Here is a 27,528-nt window from a genome sequence, read left to right as displayed (position 1 = left end):
TGAATTTTAAAAACAGCCATCATCATCATCATCTCACCTGTTTATGGCGATCCGTCGTGTGTATGTGTGTGTGTGAGAGAGTTGACAGTTTTCCCCCGTGATCAGCAGCACTACATGCACTAATCAATCCATGAAGGCATTGCGACCCTGTACTTAAACACGTCTGCTGATGCTCTCAGGAGCTCGACAATGTCACAGGACTTCACCTTTAGTGGGCATTTGAAATGCATCCACAGAAAATAGGCTTGGACAAACATATTTTTTTATCATAGCTTCTTGAAAAAGCTGGTTGTTTTCTGTAAAAAACGCATATCACTACACCTCAAGTTAGGCCTGTGGCTGGGCGACATGAACATCTCTATGGGGAGGCGGAGGGTGTTGGTGTGTAGCAGCTGTCCCTTAATGTCTCTGGTTGAACAAATCAACGCTGCCCTGTTATATGGCAATATCCACTGACATGAGTTTTGCATCAATGTGATACAGTACTTAGATTTTTCTGTTATGCAATTCCAACGGTTTGTCACTTTCTGGGTAATTTACGATATATATATATATCTATATATATATCTATATATATATATATATATATCTATATATATAGATATATATAGATATAGATATATATCTATATAGATATATATCTAGATATATATATCTATATATATATATAGATATATATAGATATATATATATATAGATATATATCTATATATATATATATATATATATATATATATATATATATAGATATATATATATATATATATATAGATATATATCTATATATATATATATATATATATATAGATATATATATATATATAAAGATATATATCTATATATATATCTATATATATATATAGATATATATATAGATATATATATCTATATATAGATATATATATAGATATATATCTATATATATATATATATATCTATATATATATCTATATATATATATATATATCTATATATATATCTATATATATATATATATATCTATATATCTATATATATATATCTATATATATAGATATATATATATATTTTTGGCAAAACAATCCCAGCTGTAACATTTGACATCAGTGGAGTTTGCTTCAGTTGTCACGGTGATTAACTTGCCATGCGAGCTGAGTATTTGGTGTGTTTGTCGCTGCAGCCACAGGAGCGCTTCGTCAGCATATTAATGAGAACCGGATCGGGCTTCATGTGGCTCATACAATCCATCAGAAATACTCTGCTGCTGTGGGTCGGCGTCCATTGGGGATTGGTCAGTGGATGGAGCTGTGATGGAGACCTGCTCTGTGTTCGGATTCCACAGGAGTTCTTTAATACTCGAGCCTTGAATTGTTGTGATGGTGCGAAGACATGACCCGCCCACTCCGCCTCTGATTGGCTTGCTCTTGATTTGTTGTGTTGATTAGGTTTAAGTTTAATGTCAGCGTAGGGCGGGTCATTCCCTCGCCACACTAGGAAAACATATCATCACTCACAGGACGAGGATTCTGGGTGATCTGCTGGTTTTGAAAGTGAAGGGCTGAGAACGGGTTTCCCAGCATTAAGATGAGGTGTACTGTTGGACTCTGCTGTAACTCTGAACATGCTTCTAGCTGGGTTTGGTCCATGCTGGAGCACACCGTCAGATTAGAAACACAGCAGCTCTCTATTGGTCTCCTCTGGAACCAACGGGCTGTGAGGGTTCAGAGTCGCTGAGCATTGGGTCGAACAAGAAGTCTGGACAGCGTTTCTGTTTCAGTCGGGTCCTCATTTAGTGTTTCTGTTTAAACGCTGTCTTCAGGTATCTAACTCAGGTGAATTTACTGTAAGAGAAAATGCGTAATACTACTCCTACTACTAGTACTACTATCCTCTCAGCGAGACGGTCATGCTGTCTGTGTGTTCACTTCTAAATGATTGTTTTATAAAGTCTTTAATCTCATGATTGTCCTTATCTCATCATGTTAACCTTACAATTACCTTCCATGGTTTTGTTGTTGTACATGTGTTCATCTGCCCCCCCCCCCCCCGTGCTCCTTGCTGTGTTTATTCCGGGTTTTTTTTTTCGGAACACCATTATATGATGCTGATGTCATACCTTGTAACTTTGTATGTTTTTTTTTTTTTTTACTTTACTATCATCAGAAGGTGACAGTGCTCGTGGGTTAGTACCCTTACTCTAGCATTAGCCATGAGCTACTCTATGCTTTTAAGTTATTATAATGTAATGAAGTAGTTATAACTGGGCATGAATAGGAAAATCAACCATTCCCCACCCAGAAGACAGAAGCATGATGTCGTACTCTATTATACATGATGTGCTGTGGTTGGTCAACATGATGGTATGGCGTGACTTCCCTAAGGATTTTAAGATTGTAGAAAACGAGAAAGTGCTGCTTAGAGAGCGAGAGAGATCTGTTCTTGGGTCTGAAGGGCAGAGATGTCGGAGTCCTGTTTCTTTTTTTGTTTAAGTCAAATTCGGTAGAGTCGACGATTTCGGCCGATGCTGTACATGTCCTGCATGCATTTGACCGTTGTAATATTTTCATACCAGATATGTCAAAGGTTTATTGAGACTGTATTTCGACCAAAGCTTTCCATTGAAACCAGTGGTCTTCATTTAGCTGTGGTGGACTCATGGTCGCTACAATATTTTTATATTTCCTCCAGAGTTGTCTTGCAATCATGCATTCATTGTCTCGTTTTCTCCAGGAAACAATTTGAGCTTATTTGACAAAAACAGCTAACATCAGAAGGTCCGTTCTCCTGGAGCTTTCAGACACATCTCATGGCCTTCATCAGCTGATGGAACCATCAGCTGTTGAAGGCCATGAGATACGGCTGAAAGCTCTGGAAACAGACCAGTAAGCCAACCTGGTGATGAGATTTTATTTTATTTTTTTCATTCTTTTAGAATGGATGTTCAATCTGAAACTCTGTTTCGTTGTACAAAGCTTGATTGACGTGCGTATCCTGGGTTCGACCAGGAATGACTCCATGATGGTTCCAGTATGAAATGACACGTGAAGGCTGGACGCGTGTCCAAAGGTCAGTCTCACGGTCCTCCGTTCATTCATTCCAGGTCAAGTCACCAACGTGTTTCTATCCAAAGAGTCCTAACGTGGTGATTGAGCACCAGTACAGCTGCTGGACTAACAGTGGAGTTCATGTCTTACAGAAGGACGCCACTAGAGATCCTCAGCCTCAGTCTGTGTAGTAGTCCAGCCCTACTTTCTTTACACACTAAGGTACAAAGGACAGACTTTTCAATCATTTGATCACCTTAAAGGGCCAGCGCGTAAGATTTCAGTGGATATATTAGCACAGTTGCACTCTGCATTTAGTTCAACGTGCAACCACACTGTTAGATCCACCAAACCCTCCAGCCCGTCACCTCTCACCATCATCTGCTGCGTAGTCTGCTGGTCATCCTGACGGGCTCAGCCGCTGACTCGCTGCACTGACACCGGAGCTGCTTTACAATGTCACCGCTCCAGGACCCACAACCCAGTGAGAGTTCTAACCAACCATATGCGCCCGTCTGTTCAGTCCATGTAGCTTGTAATATATGAATATAATGATCTTTTGTAAATTAACTGTAATTAAAATTAAATTGTATTATGATTTTAATCTGAATCAAAAGACAACTTTTAGAATATACTATTTTCTCTAATGTTTCCTTTTTCATGAAACTGATCATTTGTTTGAAATAATCAATGTGAAAGTTGAGGTGTTTTTTAACAGGATGTTTACAGGAGTGTTTTTGTTTTTTCAATCACTGCCTTACTTCTGTCCATGTCTCCATGTCGTCTCTGTGTTTTGAATATTGGTTATTGATCATTCCGGCAGCTTTGTGGATCTCCTCTGTGTTACTAGCCTGTTGTTTCATGGCTAACCAACAAAAGAACATATCATGCATTTATATACAGGGCATTGGTGATGGAATGGGTTTAATGAGCCTTCCATCAGTGCAAAGAGCCTCTACTGTCCCTGAGACAGGTGCAGATCCTCACCTTAGACACAATATTCATACGCGGAAAGGTTTCTGTTCAGAGGACCAGAAGGGTTCTTCTTGCATCCTTTACGCTGCAGCTGAAGCAGAACATGGTGTGTTCTGTTGCTCGTTATGTTTTTCCATTCCTCATTGTGTCTGCCTTTTACTGTTTTACAGGCTGTTTTAAAAGCAGACTGATTAGAAAAAGCCCAAATCCCTGATTTACCACACAGCAGTAACATCAGCAACATACAAGCAGCCCTGTGTTCACTGTAGAGAGTGTACCATTAAAGGCTTTCACAGTGTGTAATACATCTAATATCAACTGAAAATAACATAACAAACCAGATTAATTACATTTGCTTTGAAGTGATTCTGAGTTCTGCTCCCTTTATTCTGTCTTTAAATGTAATAAAATGACTTTAAAGGATTTTTACATTTGATATGTGTAAAGCCATTTATTTGTTTGTCTGCCTGTCACAAGAGCTCTGATTGGTCCGTTTGTTCTGTGTTAGCAGGGATCTGACCAATCGGAGCTCCTGCTTCTGCTCAGCGTTCATCAGTCTGTAACATACAGTAATGACATGAAAACTGGAAATGTGTTATGGTCAGCCCTTCATTCTTCTTTTAAAAACAGAATCGTTCCTTTTTCATTGTGATTTCTAAAAGGTTCAGTTTCATAATCCATCAGTTAAATACAAATCCTCTTGTGCTTTTTGTGAATGATACATTAGTGAATTGATTATAATTTAGCGCTGCAGAGGTTTGTCATTATCTCGGTGGTACAGTCGAGCTGCTCACTGTGGTGGATGTTCAGAGCAGTGAGCAGACAGGCTGGTAGAGGGACAAAGAAAAGAACCGACCATCTCGTAGAGTCGGTGGGTTCAAACATGCAGAAACACTTTTAAATTCAACATTTGAAGCCAAAGGGAAATAAAGTGAAGGGCAGCTCTGCCCACCTCGTCTGCCTCAGAATGTCCCAGCATGCACCTTTACTCATGCTGGAAACTCTTATTACGTCATTCCATTTAGTCCCAAGGACTCCGACATGACGGCATGCTCCATGATGCTGGAGAGCTTTTCCTCAGCGTCACATAGATAAATACACTGTGCACTCATTCATTTACATGTCCACTGTGTTGCAACATGATGTCTGTTCTTTTTGTCATATATCATATATTATTTTTCATGCACTGCCAATTTATGACGTGTTTTACAAATGTCTCCTCATTAAAGGGCCATGAAGGTGCTGTTGGGATCTAAAGGAGCGTGTTTGGGTTATCAGCATTTAAGAAACTGAATTCTTGACATCAATAGAATTATTGATGTATGTAACAATTATTAATGATTATTAATAACAACGGGGCACCACCCTGCGAACAGGGACCAATAACCAAACGATAAAACTAAGTCTCATAATTAGTAGTCACTCATAATGTCAATAGTCTGCGTATGACTATACATTCAGTGACAGTGAAGGTTTTTAAGTTCGAGCACAGGCTACTACATACAGTCTTATCAAATACATATGCACAAGTAATCACAGACGACTGCTCCTTAAAGTATAACAGAGTTTATTAAATCAAAATAATAAATGATCAAATCAATTAATATTGCAACCAACAAACGTTATCATACAATTTTATATGCCTAAACTAAAGAATGAATAAAATGGATGAGAGTGTATGTCTGTGTGTGTATGTGTATGTGTGTGTATGTATGTGTGTGTGTGTGTGTGTGTGTGTGTGTGTGTGTATGTGTGTGTGTGTGTGTGTAAAGGAAGGAGAGTCTTGAAGCTACAGCTAAAGACTACAAAGATGGCGGCGTCGAGTGACGCGGGCCAAAAGGGGAGGGGCCTTAAGATACTACAGCTAAACTACCACCAGATGGCGGAGTCGAGTGACTCGGGCAAGATAGCGGTGAGACTGCTATACGTAATCACGTGTGCCTGGGCACACGTGATTCGTGGTGGAAGTGGTGGAAGTGTTCGTGGGGAAGTTGTTCCTTTTTCCTCGTCAGGAAGGGGGGGCAGGGGGAGCTTTCAGCGCGGCCTTGTAGCAGGCGCTGTGTGTCGCACGGCTTTTGCTGGTGCGGCTTCGGTCCGTTGGCGTGGCTCTGGAGCAAACGCAGACGTGATCAATCCTCGCTGCAGGGAGGGTGATCTAACTTCGGCTGACGCCGTGGTCCGTGCGTCTTACCGGGAATCGTCGGTGAAGGAGGGAGGCTTGGTCGTCTTTCCTTCGCCGGAATGTGTGCACCAAAAGAAAAAGAAAAGCAAAAAGCGGAGAACGGATGGCTGAAGCGGATTCGTTATCGCGGGCGGAGTGGGCCTTTACTCAGCGTGGAACACGGTTGTTTCGTCCAGCGAAATGGCTTGTGACCTGACAGGGTTTGAGGAGGGGTGAAGGGCCGTTGCTTCCTCGTGGCCAGCGTCGCGCTGGCGGGGAAAGCTGGATCGTCTGTGGCCTGGACGGGGGGTCCAAGCGAAGAGAGCGTTATGTGCTCCCTGTCTCAACCGAGGTCGAAGGGAAAAAGCAATGAGGTGTGTACTGCAGGCAGTTTTGTTGAACAGTGGTTGAACCACAGGGGTCCTGGGGTCTCTTGGCTCTCGGCCAATGAGATTGCAGCGGTGCATTCAGGTGACCATGGTTTTTTGGGGGGGGGAAATTTACACCCTAGTGTGACATTCCTTTGCTCTCATCAAACTACAAATCAGGATGAAACCTTTGCTTGAAAAAGTGAAGGCCTGATTCTCTTTGTTCACAGCACATGTTGAAGCCATATGGTCAGACCCCAACAGTGGTTTGCCGTGTTTCACACAATGCGGTCGTGAGGACTGTTCACGGTGCTGTAGGATCTTTACAGCACATGAACATTGTCTTTTCCTGCATTTATATTTGCTTTCAAATTCCCCACAAATCCCTTTTGTTTCATCGTTTGCAGAATGCCGGCTGTGTGTCTCCTACATGTCTTGAGAGATCAAGCATGGCATTGTGTTACTGATGACAACGTGTGTGTGTGGAAATCATGAGATCAAATCATGATGATATGATGAAATCATATTCCAAGTAAGTTAGTAATTCAAAGTTGCGGCAATGTAAAACTATGAATGCTACACAAGCTCGAAGAAACCCTGAGACATTATAAGCTCAACTATCTTAAACCTTACTGAACTGTTGCCTTGAGGAATAGACTCTTCAATAACTAGATTGACATCCGTGCTTCATTTCAGAAAATCATCTTGCAGAGACTTGAAACTTGCTGCAAATATTTAGTCACTTTTCCTTTGGGTCAGCTGCAGCAACTGAAAGTGACTGAGTGCATCTTCATCCATGAAGCCAGCAGCTGCTTATGTAAGCCGGTAGTATCACTGCTTACTGCTGACGGGATGCTTTGGAAACAAAGGGACAGCAATACTCAAATCCAAAAGGAAATGTAGTGAAACATGCAAAACCAGCAGTATGCTTCTTTAATGGAGTCGAGGAAGACTCAGAGTAAAGAAGCGAGAGTGATGGGAGACTCGTGTCTTCTACCAATCAACCATCTGACTTTCCTTCTCTTGTGTTCGAGCTCTCGACTGTCGGAAAAAGGTCTCGTACACATTTGACTTCAAAACTTTTTCCAACGCTTTTCTTCCGGGTGACAACCTTTGATCCACTGCAGTGTGTTGGTGTGATGCCTGTGGTGTGCTGTCGTTGTGCTGCCATCATTATGAGCTGAACCCAGTCGGCCCCGTTAGTATATTTTGCGCATATTTTGCACTCTGCCGCCAGGGTTCTCACGCACACAAAGCCCTGGCAGCACATCACCCCCACCCTCATCAACCTCCACTGGCTCCCGGTCAAGTCCCGCATCTCATACAAGATCCTCCTCCTCACCTACAAGTCCCTCCATGCCCATGCCCCCCAGTACCTATCGGACCTCCTCCGCCCACATGCCCCTCCCCGGAACCTGCGGTCTTCAGACTCTGGCCTGCTTGCCACCACCCGCACCAAACTGCGAACCTTCGGGGACAGAGCTTTCAGTGTGGCAGCCCCCACCCTCTGGAACTCTCTCCCTGCGGTGATCCGCAACATCTCCACTCTGGACGCCTTCAAAAGGGCCCTCAAGTCCCATCTGTTCGCCAAGGCTTTCGGCCCCTAGTTTACTTGTTCTGTTTTTCTGACTGTTTGTCTAAACTGTTTTTGTCTAAACTGTTACTCTTGTAAAGCGGCCTTGGGTCCCCTGACAGGCGCTATATAAATTAAAGTTATTATTATTATTATTATATATCATATTTTACACATTACTGGGTACATTCCATAGTTCAAAAACACAAATATTGACAATTTGTATAATTTATGATTATTATAATTTTTTTTTTCCTTTTTTGTGTGGCTCATGGTGGGGCCATGCCCCATGGCCCTCTATTGACCAGCCGCCACTGATCTGTATACATATGTAGAGGAGTAAATTAAGTCACTCTCCTGTGCGTCCTCGCTTTGTCGAGAGTTAATGATTCCACTTGCCATCACTGGTCATTATTTGCTACTATCATTACTGTGATATATTACAGTTTAAGTTATTACTAATCCATATCATCTTCATATTATTTCCTCTTCTATTTCTGTAAATATCATGTAATGTACAATGTAATATACAATGTAATATCATTAGTTTCCCACAGAGACAAGTGTGTTGTGTGTCACATGAGCGCCCTCTGCTGGGCCCCTGCAGACTCGAGTGGTTGGCCCCGCGGTCTGTCAGTCTGCTGCACGCTGTCTCCTGGTAGGTTGATCTGTGACCAGCTCCGTGGTAGTGTCTAAATAAGTTTATTTTTGCTCGTAGAATTGTGTTTCATACAGGTTATGTTTTAAGACGATCTATAATATAACTTCATTTAGCATTAGTAACATGCTAACCAACAGCTAGCTGAAGTGTTTCTTTGCTTTGGCACTTTCGGAGCTTGTTGCCACGAGGTGGGCTGTGAGACACCTGATGTGATTCTGTTTGTTACCAGACCAATCTACAGCATGCTGTCACTGTGAATAAACGGCTGGTTGGAGCAGAAAGATATTGAGTGTGCCTGAATCAAAACACAACGCAAAAGAGAGAGCAAGCAAGTGCTACATCTGCACTGCTCTCACACACCGGTTACAGCTGACAAGTCGATGCCGTCCCCACCGACAGCGTCGTGAGGGAGGAGTAGTGACGTGACCCCCTCTGGTGCCCCCTTAGGTACACTGGTAACTGTCAGCACCGATACTGCTGTTACCCTGTTAGCACTGTTAGCTACGCGCTACCAGCTCCTGGTGAGAACCCTGTGGAGGAGATCCCTCTGTTCTGACCCTCGAATATTGTATCATCAGTATTCTACCTGGCTGACCTCTTATGAGTTTGTGTCCTCTGTCCTCTCAATTTGTGTTAATGAGTGTTGTGTATTGATTTATGTGGACATTTATACAATTCACGAACAAGTTTCTGGTAGATGAATACAGCAGTTGTTCATAAAATGGAATGCAACGAGTTGCAACACTAAATAATTCTTTTCAGAAATACAGATCAGTGGTCTGTTCAGTGGATCGTCATTTAATAACCTTGTAATATATTCAGCTTCATTGTTATGGGTATAAAAAAGTATAGGTGGGGTGAAGCTTTAGTGAAGTCTTTTGAGAAGATTTCAGTTCATCACCACATAATTAAACAAAACATTCATATGATTTGATGACTTTATTAACACAAAAGAGCAACTGCTGTAGACGCTGGAGCAAATTGAAAGTGACTGCTTGTGAATAGTCACACTGAAATAATATGAAGTCAGCTGCTGCCTGGAACATTGGACATCAGTCCAAAACCACTGCGGTCAAGTCAGCAGACACTCAGATCTCCGTGGTCAACTCAGCAGACACTTTGTATTCCACACAATGACTGATGCATATAAGTTGAGGACATCTCTGACTACACATATACAGAAAAATTAACATTTTTACTGTGGAATTATTGAGAAAAGTATTTCTATATCACCTCAAATATTCCGAAATTAGCTTTTTGAACGTTCAAATATAGGACTTTTACTCTGAAATATCTCTTCATTTGTACAGTAAAAATGTTTCATTTTCAGTATGGGAGGAGTCAACGATGTCTTGAAGACAAATGCATCAGCCATTGTTTGGAATTATTGAGAAAAAAGTTTTTATAGCACCTCAAATATTCAGAAATGTACCCGTTTCTTGGTACAAATGTATGACATTTACTTTGAAATACCTCCTAATTTGTACAGTAAACATGTCTAATATTCAGTATGGGCGGAGTCAACGATGTCCTCAACACATATCAGTAATTGTCTGGGCTTATTGAGAAAATACTTTTTATTACCCTTCAAATATTAATTTATTAGATATTTTCTCGATTCAAATGTATGACATTTACTTTGAAATATCTCCTAATTGGTACAGTAAAAATGTCTAATTTTCAGTATGGGTGGAGTCAACGATGTCATCAACACATATATATATCAGTCATTGTCTGGAATTATTGAGAAATACATTTTTGTAGCATCTTAAATGTTGTGATATTACCCATTTTGTCCTGAACATTATGCATTCGTCATTGTGTGGAATTATTGAGAAAAACATCTTTATAGCACCTTAAACATTTCAAAAATGTGCCATTTGAAGATTCAAATTCAGTTCCGAGTTTCTGCTTTGTAAAATATCTTAATTGACTGTCAGTCAGGTATTATTAACTTCCAGCAACCCTCAAATCTAAGAATAAAGACACTTTACACACAATTTAGGTGTATTTTCCCTTTAACTCAGGAGACACAGGTAGCATGTTTTATACTTAATGTGAATATAATTCATTTAATCTCATTTCATTATGCAGTATGTATACTTTGTTGGTATCTTATTCTGAAAACCGGATGTTAGTCTGTAGAAAACCGGAAGTCGTCTAACCACCCGTTTAAAGTCAGAAAAATACAATTTGTGTGTTAGAACTTTTTTTTAATCTTCTTTCCTCTCCCATTAATCATCTCACAGCTCCTCAGATTTATCTGGGGACCTTTTGGGGGTTAAAAGTTAACTCTAAATAAGGAGTGAATGCTTGTGGGCTCTGCGACAGACTCATGAGCAATGTTCCCTCTAATTTTTCATGTGTCTGGGCATACACACAAGCTCCCTGAGCACACTGAGGACCACTGTGAGCAACATCAGATGTGCACGCTGTGGCCACACACCAGTATCACACCTGTTCAAAACCTTGGATCATAGCAAGTTACATGGCTTATTAAAAGAATCAAATTACAGCAGCAATTTTCACTAGTTTACTTTTAATATAAGTGATTTGACAAACTTTAAAGGAAAAAGACAAAAATCTTGTTGTTCATGAGATGTGTAGTATGTTTTATGTGACAGTCTTGCTTTGGCCATGGGAAGAGTCTTGCTTTGGCCTGTGTGAGGTCCTGTTGTGGCCTGTGTGAGGGTCCTGTTCTGGAAGAAATGATACATATACACCTTTCAGACATAACATTTTGTTCACATTAAAACATTCACATTTTGCACAATGACGTGTGCTGTAGCTTGTGATACAGTGTAAATTCCTGTAACTCTGTCTGTAAAATATGTAATTACTCAGTTTTTTATTATCATTTCTACTACCCATAAATTATCTAGTAGTAACATAATTTAATGATTAATATCCATAAGTAAAAAATCTTAATAAATGTCACTAGAATATGCACAAATCTGACTTAAATTTTACCTTATTTTTCACGTCTGTCCTTCTCACTTCTCCAATGGTTGTACACTTTGTCCAGGTTGATGGCTTCGTCTGCTTCTTGCTTTGACTTTATGTCGCTGCCCGTTCGTTTCGCCATGATAAGGGGCATTTGCATCTCGTAACTCTGCCGCACTGTTGTTAGCTAGCTAACCTGCACGGCGCGAATTGGCAGGGCAATAGTGTCAATGCTATGATTGGCTGCGTAGCGTAAGTAAACCGAATCGTATCATTGGCTGGACACCTGTCACTCACTGAGTTACGTTGCAAAATAGTACAGAAAACAAAATTATTATTATTATTATTATTGGTTTAATTGATTAGATAAGATTAGGACTAATATTAGATATTAATTAATACGTTTATGTTGAATTTTATTTTATGCGCTGCATAGATTTTCTTGTGCGCTGAGAATGTGCGAGCAGTGCGCGATTGCTCAAGCGCGCAGCTTAGAGGGAACATTGGTCATGAGCTGTCTACACTGGAATGAAACGCTGTAAATTTACGGTGGATTTAAAACAGTATCTTACAGTATTTCATAATAACTAACACAGTTAAATGTTCATCTCTCGCATGTAAACAGTCAATGCCGTCAATTAACAATAACAGCAGACTACTGTAATTTATCAGCATAATACAGTATTTTCTGTGAAGTGGTGGAAATACGCTTCTCTATAGAAATTCAGTGAATCACAAACCATCTACGTACATCGTACTGTCTATTATAGGTTAATGTGCCCGTTATGACGATAGAATATTTTTATTATTCAAACTGCTTATTGACTCCAAGTCATTTTTGAGTGACAAGACGTGACCTACTGCTCCTGAACATGACTTTGGACACAACAGCTTTAGTTCATCCTTCTGAACACATCCATCAACCGAGGAGCCGAGGTAACTTACGCCAGTGGAGGGCCGTCAGGGCCAGCTAAGCCTTCGCTGCTGGCCTAAACACAATCACAAAGTTATAGCTATTTTATCATTTAATCATTTTTCACAAATACACTACATGTATCATATATATTTATCCCATTAGCTTATTTTCTCATTGCACAGTGTGGCACAATAAGTCATATGAGTTCAGGAAGTACGATAGTTGCTTGGGTGTAGTGTAAGTTAAGTAAGTTTGTGTTTATGAGGAGGAAGTGTTCATTTTAGTTAAAATATGGGGTATAGTGTTATTTATCGCCAGCTACATTTGTAGGCAGTAGATCCAGTGGATCGCCAGTAGGTGTCAGTGTTGCGACATCAGCAGTGTCTGTGACAGAGAGCCAGAGGGAAGTCTCGCGTGAATATGCGAGAACATGAGAATCTCTGAACAAGATAGAAGAAAGCGCTGAGAAGCGACTGCATACCTAAACGTATATATCTTTGTATTTTAGAGGTAAGCTGGTGAGGTTATTTAGGTACCCCGGGTTAGTAGATACTCTTATACTGTACGTTGGTGGCAATGTGTTACGTCTTGTAAATGTTGAGAATAAATCTCATGTTGAGGAGAAAACTCAGGTGAACAGACTTAGGTCGAGGCGTTTAGCTCAATTCAAGCAATAAGGTTTATTTGTGACAGAAGTATTATGTCCAGCAGTTAAACGTGCACGGACCTAAAAAGTTCACTCTGTAGGAGTGAATGAAAAGCTAAAAGGCGCTTAGACAGAGTGCGCATGCGTTCATATATTAGGTCCTCCTTTTGGAGCCTATTGGTCAAAGCAAAGTAGAGGCGGATTTGTTTCTAGCATTCAAATGGCCTGATGGAGCACTGAGCATCTCCGCCCACACTGGCTCACGTCCGGGATCCGCCTTCTCTGGAACGTCAGTGCGTGTGAGATGTTGATTCAGCCGCATATTGTTATGTTCGGCCAACTAGATAAGCTAGGCGCTAGATATGCAAGGGCGCCTCTTTCTATCTCTAAGATGGAGCAGGCAGTTGAGACTGGTTCTCTGTAAGACTATGTGACATTTAACTGGGGCAAAAGCTATCCTTCGGAGTTCTAGTAATTTCCACTTTGTTCAGGCGAGTGCGAGAGTGCCCCACCTGGCGTTTTTGACCTTCGTGTACTAGAACTCACATATCCGCGTATAAGCTGTGTTTAACATTGAATGAATGTATATTTTTATTTACAGTAACAGGATTAACGGTGTAAGTTTAGCTAACGTTAGCTAGCAGCTAATGCAAGATTGCTGCCCGCCATTGTAGCAGTAGGAGCGCGGGACGGCAGCCGTGATGAGCCCTCGTGTGAAGGAGCCCCTGTCGCTCATATTGTTTTCTTACTACTGTTTAGTATTAAATACAGTGAATACGTGAGAACACGAGAATCTCTGAACAGGATAGAAGAGAGCGCTGAGAAGCGACTGCATACCTAAATGTATATCTTTGTATTTTACAGAACCATTTTCATTAAGTGTAGCACCAGATTGAACCTGTGTGACGTCATTCTGTGCACCGCTACAACAGCTCCTGTCTTCCTCTGTTGCTCTGCTTCCAGCCTGCAGCGCTGCTTCCAGCACAGCTTGTTTTAAGGAGAGCTTTTATCCAATCAGATTCAGCTCTATGTCTCTATGTGAGTGTTTTTATTAAAACTTGTTTAATATACTTCAGTTCACAGAGGATTTACTTTGTTTTTCTGACACTTTTTTGATTCTTAGTTCACAAGTTTTCTTCGAGAATTCAAAGTAACATGCGGTGACTAACTGATATACAAATGGTCATTTTAAAGGTCTAAGCACAGGGCTGGAGTCAGGATATGGTTAGCCTAGCTTAGCATTAAGACTGAAATTGGGGGTACAGCTGACTGTCCTGAGTAATTAAAAAAAACACCTACCAACACTCATCAAGCTCACTGACAAACTGACAAGCTCACTAACAATAGACCTGTGGTTTGGGGGGGGGGGGGGGGGGGTAATGCTGAATCTATTTTCTACGGGTCGCCTAACACAGATTCACAAACGTGAGCAGATTCCTGAAGTCTTGTTTGCCATGTTTATCTGTGTTATCTGGCAACCCGGCTATAGAAGAGACACATCACAGCAGTGCCGGGCGGATGGATAAACTGTTATTTGTCAAGAAATAGTTCCACCACCTTACTCTCCCTAAAAGCACAAAATGATGGTGAACAGGTTAAAAAAACAATATACACTGTGAAAAAACGCAGTTTGGTCTTGTTTTTACTTTGGACAGAGCCAGGCTAACAGTCCCCCCCTTGCAGTCTTTATGCTAAGCTAGGCTAACCAAATCCAGACTCCAGCTACATACTTATCACACAGGCATGAGATTCAAATCCATCTCTTCATCCATCTCTGGAAAAGGTAATGTGCGCATTTCCAAAAACGTTGTTTTTACAGCAGTGGAATCAAAAATAGTACCAAGACACTCTCATGAAATTCCATTGGATTGGAAATTTAATCAGTGTGGATGTTAAGTGAAAATCATTTTTCTCCTGCAACATGCACAACTATGCAAGACTGATTGTTCCTGCAAATTTCAGGCAGTTAGATTTTCTACATCAAAATGTTTTGGGACAGCCATGGACAACTGGAGGTGGAGGAGGACATTCTTCTTGCTGAGACTTGAGGTTTTTTCTCTCCAAAATAGTGTCTCTGCTCACTATAGGGTCTTCAAGGCCCATGGGTAGTACTTCAGGAAGATCCTGCGGGCGATCTCGTACGTGTCTCCCTGAGGCTTGGTTGGGTACGTGCGGTTGTTGTAAATGAATCCCTTTTCTATCTGGAAAACCTCCTGGTTGAAGGCGTCCTGCTTGAATGGTCGTCCGCTGTCCAGACACTCTACCAGGGTGTGAACGAAAAGGCCCCATCGCTGGGCGTAGTAGTCCTCCATAAGGCCTCCCCACTCTTTGCTGGCGTAGTCCAGAATCTCACCACTGGGACCCCATAGGGTCAGCTGGTTTCTGGCGTTCATGTCATAGAGCTGCGCCTCCTTCTGATCTAGGGCTAAGGATCGGGCCCGCTCCAGCCATGTCCCCAACAGGAAGTTGCGGTCGCTGCTCAGCAAACGATTAAGTTCAGGCAAGAGATCATTGACCAGCACCCCGCCTGCAATCAGCAGCTCTGGCAGCTTTTGTTTCTGGTAGGCCTCTACGATATCCTGGTAAAAGGAAGTCGTCAGGACTTGTAGGACCTGGCGAGTCACATCCACGAGGTCGTACCGGAAAGTCTCCTTGGACATGAGAGATGGAGCTGCCTCCATAATCAGTTTCCAGGCTTTGTACAAATCAGATGGGTCATACCAGACACCAGAATTCATGCGAAAAGAGGGTCGGTGCACCAGTGGACTATGGTTGTGGTTTCGGTAATGTGGCACTGTGCAGTTGTAGACGCTGGCAAACAGGAGCCTCCATGCGGCGATCAGGTTCTCCTGTGTGCTGCCGTAGCGGCGTATTGCATACAGCGACACCCACTTGGACAAGTTGACGGGCTCCTTGCGCCACGCCAGCTCACTCATCAACTCGAACATCACAGGATTCTGCTCGATGCCCTCCGGCGTCATGCCTATGCCCACCAGGCTGGAGTTTGGGAAGTGTAAGGCTTTGAAGGGCCCTGAATTGATGCTCTCCACTGTGCCAAAGAATCCACTGTTTCCCCCAAAGTTTTGCAGCATGCACCAGATGAAAGGCTGTCCATAGAAAGACTTGGTGTAAGAGAAAATTGGCTCGGTCTCTGCAAACAGGTCCAGCACGATCATCCTTCCGAGGGGCACTCCGTGTAGCAGGGCCTGAATCTGAGCCGGCTTCCAGAACGCTGCGTCACTGAAGAACAGCCAGCCTTGCATCAGCCAAATTGCCTGAGGATCGACTGGGGAGAAAAAAAAAATGGAGATTTGGATGAGGGACAAGAAGGGCAGAGTTCTCGAACAGCAGTGTGCGCGAGGGGGGAGGGGGGGGGGTCACACATGGGTCATCAAACTAGGGCAATTATTGTACTTGTTACCCAAAATACCAGCACTACGACCACTATACGATTTAAAACTTGCAACGTGAACTGGAAATTAGTCACTAGGACACTCACCTGCAGTCATTGAGGCAAAGACAGAGCGACTGACTGCAGACAGGTAGGTGGGGTCAGAGGAGGGTGGACTCATCTCATTGAAGGTGTCAGTGTTGTAGATGTGATCTGTACCAAACTGCTTGACCACCTGAGACAGATAAAGGGAACCGATCCGGAGGAAAAGTGGGTCGCGAGGGTCTAAGATGTAGGCGCCCGAGTAGCTGCAGTTGAAGTGAGCCCAACACCCCAATCTGGTTACATTGGCTTTTGGATACAGCCTGAAATACAAGAAACACTTCAGAGACCCAAAGCTTTTGACCAAAATATTCCCTAGCCATATCCTCACAGACGGGCTCTCTCAACAGAATCAGGAAGTAGGACACAGAAGTGGAGTAAACAGAATGTACAGACTCTGGAAGCAACCTAAGTTGAAGAGCAATGCCCAACTTAATCTTCTTAGATATGTTTCCTCAAGGCTAGAGCATGCATGAAATGAACTAGTTAATACAAAGTGTCTGAAGGCAAAAATGTTTATACCAAATCTGTATGGCCAAACTCAAAGACACGGTGAGAAGCTTATTATAGAGAGGGGCCAATGAGAGTAACAGCGCAAGTTCAACAGGAAGTTCAATCAACATTTAGGTTGATAGGACTTGAACCAGGACTTTAAATATCACCATTGGTATCAGCCTGTATATAATTCTGAAATGTTGGAACATAAACAAGCTTGAGTCACCTGAGGATTCCCTTGGGAATGTTCCCAGAGAAGGCTGGCAGCACAGGAACCATGCCAAAGGATCTCATGCGCTCTAAGATTTTAAACTGCAAAACAAGAAGAAGTCGTGAGAGGATTCAGTCCAAGGCAGCTGGCACGCTGAAATTCATCAGCAAACATTTTAAACATGCACATGATTTTATCCACAATAATGGATGGCCTTTAAAAGAGATAGGAATGACAACGAAAACCCAAGTGTCCAAACTGAAGCCACTATATGCAGAACAGCGATGTGGTTACAGTTCCTTTACATTTTTCTGAGTGTGTCAATTGAAAACTAAGACAATCCATGAAACAGCTGGTGCAGTCTACGTGCTGCTTCCAGTCTCAGGGTTTAATGCTACCGCTCAGTGGTGCCACTCAGAAATGTCCTGATTCTACACATAGTGGCTTCCCACTGCGTTGACAAGCAAGGAGGTTTCAGTACTTGGAGGTAGAGCTGGTTCACATGCCAGGACTGTGGCAGAGGCCCACCGAACCTGAAAAGGTTTCCCATACGGTTCCAGGCCAGAAACGCCGCGCCCGAGAAGAACTCTTCAATCTCCGTGTGGTTCAACCCAAGAGCTTGGTAAACCTGAAAGGTACACAACAAGTAGATGAGTTGATGTCCGTCCACATGCTGCTGCACATATCAATCAACATGTATCTGCTTCTAAGACATTAGGTTGCACAGGTCAAATTGAGACATAAATTATCTTCCTGCTTGTCTTAAAGGGGACGATAAAGAATTCCAATATGGTTTTCCCATGGCCTAGTCAAGTTTAATGTGAACATGAGCTAGTCTCTCTCAAGGCCAGAAACCAGAGAAGTGAGTCAAATCAAGTATGAAGTGTACAATGAATGGGAGACCCACACAATGTCTGTTCCAATTCTATTGTAGTGCTGTCAGCTGTGAAACAGAAAAGGTAACATGCAGTCAGAGCATTCCCCTGGTGCTCAAGGACATCTCTCCCAATTCATGGTCTATGGAGCAGCTCCACACTTTATACTTTATGATAATACCTGTGGACTGTTGGACCGAATAACACGGATGGAATTACAAAATGGGAGTAGTTCCTCTTTAATGACTCAGTGATCATTTCAGAAGGCTTAACAGGAGATGATGGAACATACATCACAGTGATGCTAAGAGCTGTGATGTATGTACCAGCGTTCTTGTGGTGTAATGTAGATTTTATAAAGAGCACGGTCAGTCTCTGCGCTCCGCTCTCACCTCTTGCCACAGGGCTTCCTGGCCAGTGAAAGCCAGCGGCAGATTGATTCCATTGAGTGCCATCCAGTCGATCTCTCTCTCCCATCTCGGCCAGTCCCACCACACAGAGGAATAGCTAAAAGTGCAGACGTTCTGGTAATACCGGAATCTAGATACAAACACACAAATATATAGTGTACTATAAAAACGACATGTTCAAACGAGATAACATACCCAACAGTGTATGCAATAAAAGGAATAATAATGATCCTAAAGTCCAACCCATTACTAAACTACAAACCACAAAGCTTAAGCACTTAATGGCACAATGCTGAGTCGCAGTGCTTGGACAGTGAAATGCTCCACATTAGCTAAAAATCAAACGATGACTACGAGGCTTACAGAAAGTGCTGATTTTAAACCGTGGATGTACGATAATAACTGGATACGGGCGCTCAGCCTTGCTTGTTGTTTTTGTTGTTAATACTGTTTTCTGCTGCAACTCCCAGAGCTCTTTCACCAGAGATGAGCTCTTGAACATCAGGGGATCAACTCCAGCGGACTTACTTCCAACTTTTCTTTTAACTTCCGTTGAATTACTGGACATTCTCGTTAGAGGTGCTCTCACCTTAACTCATGCAGTGAGACGCCGCAGGAGAGGAAAACGGGCCGGCGTGCTTGTACGTCTCCGCTCACGTGGATTTCGTACACCGCTACCGGGCATATTTCTTTCAAATGTCCGCTCACTGTGCAACAAACTGGACGAACTTCAGCTACTGGTGGGGAAGGACAGAGACTTTTCTTCATCTTCCGTTTTGTGCTTCACCGAGACGTGGCTCTGTGGAATGATACCGGACTCTGCACTCCAGCTGGCGGGCTTCCAGCTGTTCAGAGCGGACCGCGACACAGAGCTCTCCGGCAAATCGAAGGGTGGAGGAATCCGTTTTTATACCATCAGTGGCTGGTGTAACGATGTGACAGTGATTCTACAGCACTGTTCTCCGGATCTGGAATCCTTCATCATAAACAAACCATTTTACTCCCCCCGCGGGTTCGCTTCATTCATTCTGATCGGTGTTTACATGCCGCCGCAGAGCAACATGCAGGACGCACAGCGGACACTCGCCGATCAGATACGGTGCGTGGAGCGGACCTACCCGGACTCTCTAGTTCTTGTGCTCGGCGACTTTAACAAAGGAAACCTCAGCCATGAACTCCCTAAATACAGACAGTTTATAAAATGCCCTACCAGAGAGGAGAACGTTCTAGCTCACTGTTACACAACAATCAGCGGGGCCAATCACGCCGTCCCTCGTGCTGCACTGGGACTCTCGGACCACGTCATCCATCTGATTCCTGCTTACAGGCAGAAACTAAAGCTCTGCAAACCTGTGGTGAGGACATTCAAGAAGTGGACCAGTGAGGCTCTAGATCAGCGGTTCCCAAACTTTTTAGGCCGCGCACCCCCTTCTACATCCCGACCGGGTTCGCGCACCCCCCCCCCCCCTTAATAAAAAAAAATTAAAAAAAAGCAACAGAGCCTTTTAAGCCTTCATAGCCGCATAATAATCGGACCAATGAGAGAACAGTTTGATCGCGCGTGGCATTTGTTTACAAGATTTAGTCCGCTGTTAAATGTTGCAGTGTGAACACAAACCGAACAAAGGAGCAACTGCAACAAAGCAAACGAACTGAAGGTGTGAAAACGCCCTGAAACACTGCAACAAAGTTTCAATCACTTTCAGTGACACAAGGCGTCACTTTTAAAGAGCCATACGGATGCGAGCACACACGCACAGGCTCAGAGGCAGATTATCACATTTAATTTACAATTAATGAGCGACTAATGTAGCCAGGATGTCTTCGGACAAAGCATCGATGCGGCGACACAGTGTTGTTGGACACCGGGATCATGTCCAACTTTTTTGCTTCTTTCGCCCCAATCATACATTCCACCATCTCTCTGGCAGCTGGCAAGCTCACGTCTTCGGCGATTGTGTGCGGTAGCCCCTTTCTCGCTATTCTGTAACCAGATATGAAGCCCGTAGTGCGTCATTTATAGACCAACACATGAATGAGACTCCAGTTGTTTTGGGCTGTTTTGTAACTCCTCCAATTTCGATATAAACAATGTAAGGGGCGTTTGACTTGCACTGGCATGCTTGGTGTTCAGGTGGCGACGTAAATAAGAGCTTCAGACTGTTAGCCAGAACCTCGCTGCACACCACGCACTGTGGCTTTGGGGAATCTGCGTTGCCAATCCAAGTGAAGCCCAGACACAGATACTTTTCATCATATTTCCTCTTTTTTTCCCAGTCTGATGCTCACTCTCGTTTCCTCTTTTTTCACCATGACTCCGCGATGGGCCGATGTGCTCCCGATTTGTCTGTGCTATCCCTTCCTCCTTCTCGGTCTCCTCCGTCTCATCTTCCTCTGACTCTGGCTCGATTTCTTCTCCCGGTCTCTCCCCAACGCACCTCTCCGTTCAGCTCGCCTCCGATTCCTCTCTCTCTCTCTGTCCCTCTCCTCTTTTACGACTGATAGCTTCAGATGTCCCACCTGACAGTTTTTAAATTAAAATTACATTTTTTTTTTTATATTTAATATTATTACACCATCAGACCGCCATTACACTTTTCCTCTCGCGCACCCCCTAGAGGCAGCTCTAGGCAGCTCTAGTGGGGTGCGCGCACCCCACTTTGGGAATCCCTGCTCTAGAGGATCTTCGGGCGTGTTTGGACTGTACAGACCGGGATGTATTCAAGACTGCTACCACAGAGAGTACAAAGAGTCGAAATACAGGTTTAGCAAGGCAGTGAGAGACGCTAAACGACTGTACTCTGAGAAACTGCAACATCAGCTCTCAGCCAATGACTCTGCTTCTGTCTGGAGAGTTCTCAGACAGATCACCAACTACAAGACTAAGACCCCCCACTCCATGAATGACCTCCGCCTGGCAGACGAGCTGAATGAGTACTCCTGCTGCTTTGAAAGACAATTGGACAGTCCTGACTCCATCCCCCACAGCCCCATCAACCAGCCCCAGTGCTTCAAGGCCTCCACCATCATCCCTGTCCCTAAAAAACCAAGGATCACAAGACTTAACGACTTCATGACCTCTGTGGTCATGAAGTCCTTTGAACGCCTTGTCCTGTCCCACCTTAAAACTCTCACCGACCCACTCCTGGACCCCCTGCAGTTCACTTACAGAGCCAACAGATCTGTGGATGACGCAGTCAACATGGCCCATCACTTCATCCTCCAGCATCTGGACTCCCCAGGAACCTACGCCAGGATCCTGTTTGTGGACTTCAGCTCTGCCTTCAACACCATCATCCCGTCTCTGCTGCATGACAAGCTCTCCCAGCTGCAGGTGCCCGACTCAACCTGCAAGTGGATCACAGACTTCCTGTCCGACAGGAAGCAGCGCGTGAAGCTGGGAAAACATGTCTCATCCTCCAGGACCATCAGCACCGGTTCCCCCCAAGGCTGCATTCTTCCCCTCTGCTCTTCTCCCTGTACACCAACAGCTGCACCTCCAGTCACCAGTCCGTCAAGCTCCCGAAGTTCGCGGATGACACCACCCTCATTGGACTCATCTCTGGTGGGGATGAGTCCGCCTACAGGTGGGAGACTGACCATCTGGTGACCTCGTGCAGGTTGAACAACCTAGAGCTCAACGCTCTAAAGACAGTGGAGATGGTTGTGGATTTCAGGAAGAACGTAGCCTCACCAGCCCCTATCACCCTGTGTGGCTCCCCCGTCGACGTGGTGGAGTCCTTCTGCTTCCTGGGCTCCATCATATCCCAGGACCTCAAGTGGGAGCTCAACATCAGCTCCATCACCAAGAAGGCTCAGCAGAGGATGTACTTCCTGAGGCAGCTGAAGAAATTCAACCTGCCAAAGACAATGTTCGTGCATTTCTACACAGCCATCATTGAGTCCATCCTCTGCTCCTCCATCACGGTCTGGTACGCTGCAGCCACAGCAAAGGACATTCGCATCATTCGCTCTGCCGAGAAGGTGATTGGCGGCAATATGTCGTCCCTCCAGGACGTGTTCACTTCAAGAACCCTGAAGCGAGCAAGAAGGATTGTTTCTTCTGGTCTCTCTCCTTCTGGTCTCTCCCCTGCACATCCCTGTCTCTCTACTTAAACACACTCGTCACTTTTAACATGTCATACACTTCACTTGGTTTACGGTCCTGTTATCTGTTTTTGTGTGCACTTCATTGTTGGAATGCTGTTAAGCATTCTAACTATTGTTATCCTGTTTCTTTATTCCACTATTTCTTCCGTCCCCCGTTTCGTCGCAACGTTTCTTCTTCTTCATTTTTTAAGCTACAGAAACCGTTCAACTATCAAAATGTTCAGCTCCTTCAGCTCATCTCTGCTATGACTTTTTCTATTTCTAACCTTTAAACTTTTTGAATTATTAAGCTTTTAGCAACTTTTTTTTTAATGGGTTTCTATGGAGAAGATTTTCAAATCCTCTTAAACGTCTTCAACTTTCAAATCATTCAACTTCCTCATACTTTCAGCTACAGACACCATTTCAACTTTCAAATGTTGAGAAAACCCTCAACTATTGCCAACATGATTCAGCTTTTTGATATCTTTTAAACTTTTTGAACTGCAGCAATTTAACTTTTATGATTTTTCAGCCCTTTTCTGACTTTATAATGGGTGTGTATTGCGCAGCTTAGAGTGCGTGATGTCACCGCTAGAGTGAAGAGCAGCTTGAGATTCTTGTGAAAAAAACATTTGTATTTTGCCACTGTGTCCACAATCTTCACTCTTCATGCATAATTTCTGGATGTAGAAGTAGCTAATCTTGTCCTTGTCGTAGAAAAATTACTGTGGAATCCCACAGATGTGTGTGTGTGTGTGTGTGTGTGGGGGGGGGGGATGAAGTTAGGAGTTAGTTTAAAGTTAATTCCTACACACACGCACACAATGACATGCATGTACAATGTAAACAAACACACGTGTCTGTTTGCACTGAGTAAACATTGAATATTGCTAAATATCGGACCAGATCTGTATATATTTACCCTCCCAATGACGAGATGAGAATTGTCGACGACCGTTGCTTTGACGTCTCGGACCCATCCACTGACAAACTGATTATAAGCGTCGAGCCCTTTGTAGCACTCCAACTCGTCTTTTGTGTAAGGACTGGGGGTGTTCACGAGATACGTGTAGATGTTGGCGTAGTTTACCGATGGAAGATAAGTAGGATCGGCACTGAAACCATCTGCACTCATCGTATAGGGATCCAAGTTACCAATAACCTTCAATTTGACCAGGTAGCGAACCTTTGATGCACTATCCAGTGATTCAAAGTATGGTATTTTCGCCGCATTTCCTTGTTTACTCTCCGCCATGTAGGATCTGTATGTACTCCAACATGGCCGACCGACCTCGTAACTAAGGAGATCGTGACGTCACACGAGACCACTCTATGGAGTGGTCTCGTGTGACGTCACAGTTTAGCTATCGGCCATGTTGGAGTACACACAAAGCCACTGGCATGCACGGCTGAGTCGCATAACCTATCGGTGGTGAACTTTTGTGCTGTCTTTGGTTGTGGCAGCAGAGCTGATAGACAAGAAATCATTCTTTGGTTTTCCAGCGGTCATTACACATCAAGGAAATGACACGAAGGAGCTATCCAAGCGACGTCGCGAGAAATGGCTGTCATGCATCTCTCGAGATATAAAGGAATGGAATTTGCCGTACACTAGAGTATGTGCGGATCACTTTATAAGTGGTCAGTGATTTTATTTACAAATTCATTTGTGAACAGTATTTAATAAAGGAAATATAAATTAAACTTTGACATGAGAAGGTTTCCGAAGCTTCATCGGCCCGTGACAGCAGTCGGTGCCAGAGACGTGTGGAGCGTGTACAACAGGCGAAACACATAGATGCAGCCTCAGCATTGCTTGATATGAGTTTAACGTCAGCTCATATATATATATATATATATATATGTATATATATATATGTATATATATATGTGTGGGGGGGATGAAGTTAGGAGTTAGTTGAAAGTGAATTCCTACACACCGCACACAATGACGTGCACGTACAATGTAAACAAACACACGTGTCTGTTTGCGCTGAGTAAACATTGAATATTGCTAAATATCGGACCAGATCTGTATATATTTACCCTCCCAATGACGAGATGAGAATTGTCGACGACCGTTGCTTTGACGTCTCGGACCCATCCACTGACAAACTGATTATAAGCGTCGAGCCCTTTGTAGCACTCCAACTCGTCTTTTGTGTAAGGACTGGGGGTGTTCACGAGATACGTGTAGATGTTGGCGTAGTTTACCGATGGAAGATAAGTAGGATCGGCACTGAAACCATCTGCACTCATCGTATAGGGATCCAAGTTACCAATAACCTTCAATTTGGCCAGGTAGCGAACCTTTGATGCACTATCCAGTGATTCAAAGTATGGTATTTTCGCCGCACTTCCTTGTTTACTCGCCGCCATGTAGGATCTGTATGTACTCCAACATGGCCGACCGACCTCGTAACTAAGGAGATCGTGACGTCGGCGAGACCACTCCATAGCCCTCTCTCTCCCTCTCTGCCAAAATGGAACAATAACACTGTCATATGAGAACAATCCTGCAAAACGTTTTGCAATCATTAAAGTATCAATCTATCCACCAGTCTATACTACATTATTAGTTTACTGGAGACGCATTACTCTATAAGAAGCATTTTCTTGATTCAATAATTCATTTTTAATATCTCGTCCAAGTTAAGGTCCTCGGAAGTACCTAACAACAACGTGAAAGTAATGTAACATCAAACGTGTACTTAAAGCAAGTGTTCACATCACACCCAGTTACTGTGAGTCATTCAAACAGGAATGGCGAGGTCTTCTCTTAACTTCGACATGAACAAAGTAGTCGTTTGGCTGCTAGTAACTGATGTGTAACTGTTAGTAGTTTGCACACTCACTCGTGAGCGGGTGTCGTATTGCTAAACTTTGCTAATGTGAAAAGTCGAACATTTCCACTGAATATCAATGAGATAAGCTCTGCTCGGTGTCCTGGAAACGTGCATTAACGTACCAGCCAGGACACACGGCGGGTCACTGACCTATGCGGGGTGTTGATGCGCAGGACGCCGGTGAGCTTTGGCAGAGGACGAGACATATCCAGCTGGTCACCGGACCAGGAAACATGACAGTTGCAGAAATATTTCAGATAGTTGTAAATGCCGGAAGCCACGGCCACTCCGGTGCTGCCCGTAGCGACTATCCTGTTGTCTTTAGTGGACCTGAGCTCACACACATCCAGACTGTCGTTGGAAAGGCTGCTGTTGACCGACACGATGAACTCCGTGGACCTGGTCCCGAGCAGGCGCTTCAGCAGCTCCACCACCGCTCTGCCCTGCGCCTCGTCGCTGGCTTTCGCTTTGATGTGGTCCAAAGAGGGGAATTTACAAAAGGCAGTTACAAAAAGACAGAACACGACGACCAGAACCTGCGCACAGCTGCTTCTAGGTGACATTTTGAACCCCCGGTCAAGTGAAGCCAGTTTCCCACCACAGCGCAGGTTTAAAAACAACTCTATTTTCCATTTGCATAGAACCAGGAAGCGCTGCTTCTGCTGGCCAATCAGAGAGAGAGTGCAGCCTCGATTATAACTCACGGCCAATCAGAGGAGGCAGTTCCCATAAAACAAATTCCTCTGAGAAACCACTGTTTGTCATGTGACCAGTCTGTCACGCGATAGAAATATTACAGAAGCGGCCTGATTTCAGGTACAGGCTTGATGTCATGTGATCATGTAAAAGCACAAGCTGAAAACCTTTTGACCTGGTGGATCATTGAATCACTCCTGAAACAAAGTTCAAAACACCAACGAGGACAGATGGTTAGCATGTTAGCTTGTTTAAGGGCTACTCTTTCATTGTGTTCGAATTGCAAATCCAGGCGAAGGGACAGAGAGAGTACATCTAGAAACAGGTTATTCTGCTAACAGCTGACGTAGTTGTGAGGCTAATATCTACTTGTTCCTCTATTAGTCCTCACTTTAAATGTGATAACAGCTCGATGGGGCACATGCATACATGTGTTGCTCATGTAACAGAGTTAATGATTCCACTTGCCATCACTGGTCATAGTTTGCTAATTTTACTGTGAATTTAAGTTATTACTAATCCATATCATCACGTTATTTCCTCCTTTACTTCTGTAAATATCATTTACAATGTAATATCATTAGTTTCCCACGGAGACAAGTGTGTTGTGTGTCACATGAGCGCCCTCTGCTGGGCGCCTGCAGCCTTGAGTGGTTGGCCCGCTTTCGGTGACCAGTCTGCTGCTTTATACTGATAACTGTATTCAGCATTAGTAACATGCTAATCAACAGCTAGCTAAGGCATGTGTTTCTTTGCGTTGGCAGTTCGCGGAGCTCGTTACCACGAGGTGGGCTGTGAGAAACCCTAATGTGCTTATGCTTGTTACCACACGTGTCTACAGCATGCTGACTTGTGAATAAACCGCTGGAGCCCAAAAAGACATCAAATGTACCCGAATCAAAACACACCGCAAAAGAGAGAGCACACAACTGCTACACTCCGTAAGCAAACAACTCTCGCATCAAGTGACATCGCATGTGACAGCTGATAACACAAAAGGAAAACAGCACAGTGTTATGATTTATTGACAATGTAATCTTTATTTGTAGATTACATAAAATGATCATCTTATTTGTGTAACATCTTAGTGACTTTAGTTGTTGAATAAATGTAGAGATAAAGTTTGAGTACCTCAACATTGTAC

The 27,528-nt window shown here is 43.4% G+C and overlaps 1 protein-coding gene across 1 annotated transcript; it reads right to left on the bottom strand.

The window, feature by feature from the left end:
* Positions 1–14,453: 14,453 nt before the first annotated feature.
* Positions 14,454–26,310, bottom strand: naglu (N-acetylglucosaminidase, alpha). Its single transcript, XM_079293186.1, has 6 exons — positions 25,839–26,310; positions 18,733–18,880; positions 17,947–18,093; positions 17,481–17,566; positions 16,766–17,022; positions 14,454–16,552 (listed from the first exon to the last, which is right to left on the bottom strand). The coding sequence occupies exons 1-6, from the start codon at positions 26,249–26,251 to the stop codon at positions 15,348–15,350; spliced, it is 2,256 nt and encodes a 751-aa protein (XP_079149312.1). The 5' UTR covers positions 26,252–26,310; the 3' UTR covers positions 14,454–15,347.
* Between the last annotated feature and the right edge of the window lie 1,218 nt (positions 26,311–27,528).

Source organism: Melanostigma gelatinosum (genome assembly GCF_949748355.1).
Source record: "Melanostigma gelatinosum genome assembly, chromosome: 21".
In the NCBI taxonomy this organism is placed as follows: domain Eukaryota; kingdom Metazoa; phylum Chordata; class Actinopteri; order Perciformes; family Zoarcidae; genus Melanostigma; species Melanostigma gelatinosum.
This window is presented reverse-complemented; position numbering and strand designations above follow the sequence as displayed.

Coding starts and splice junctions, on each gene's coding strand:
- naglu (XM_079293186.1), bottom strand. CDS start 26,251: ATGTCACCTAGAAGCAGCTGTGCGCAGGTTCTGGTCGTCGTGTTCTGT. Junction 17,567..17,946: donor TGAACCAGCTCTACCTCCAA/GTACTGAAACCT, acceptor CTTGTTTTGCAG/TTTAAAATCTTAGAGCGCAT. Junction 16,553..16,765: donor CTTTGCCTCAATGACTGCAG/GTGAGTGTCCTA, acceptor TTTTCTCCCCAG/TCGATCCTCAGGCAATTTGG.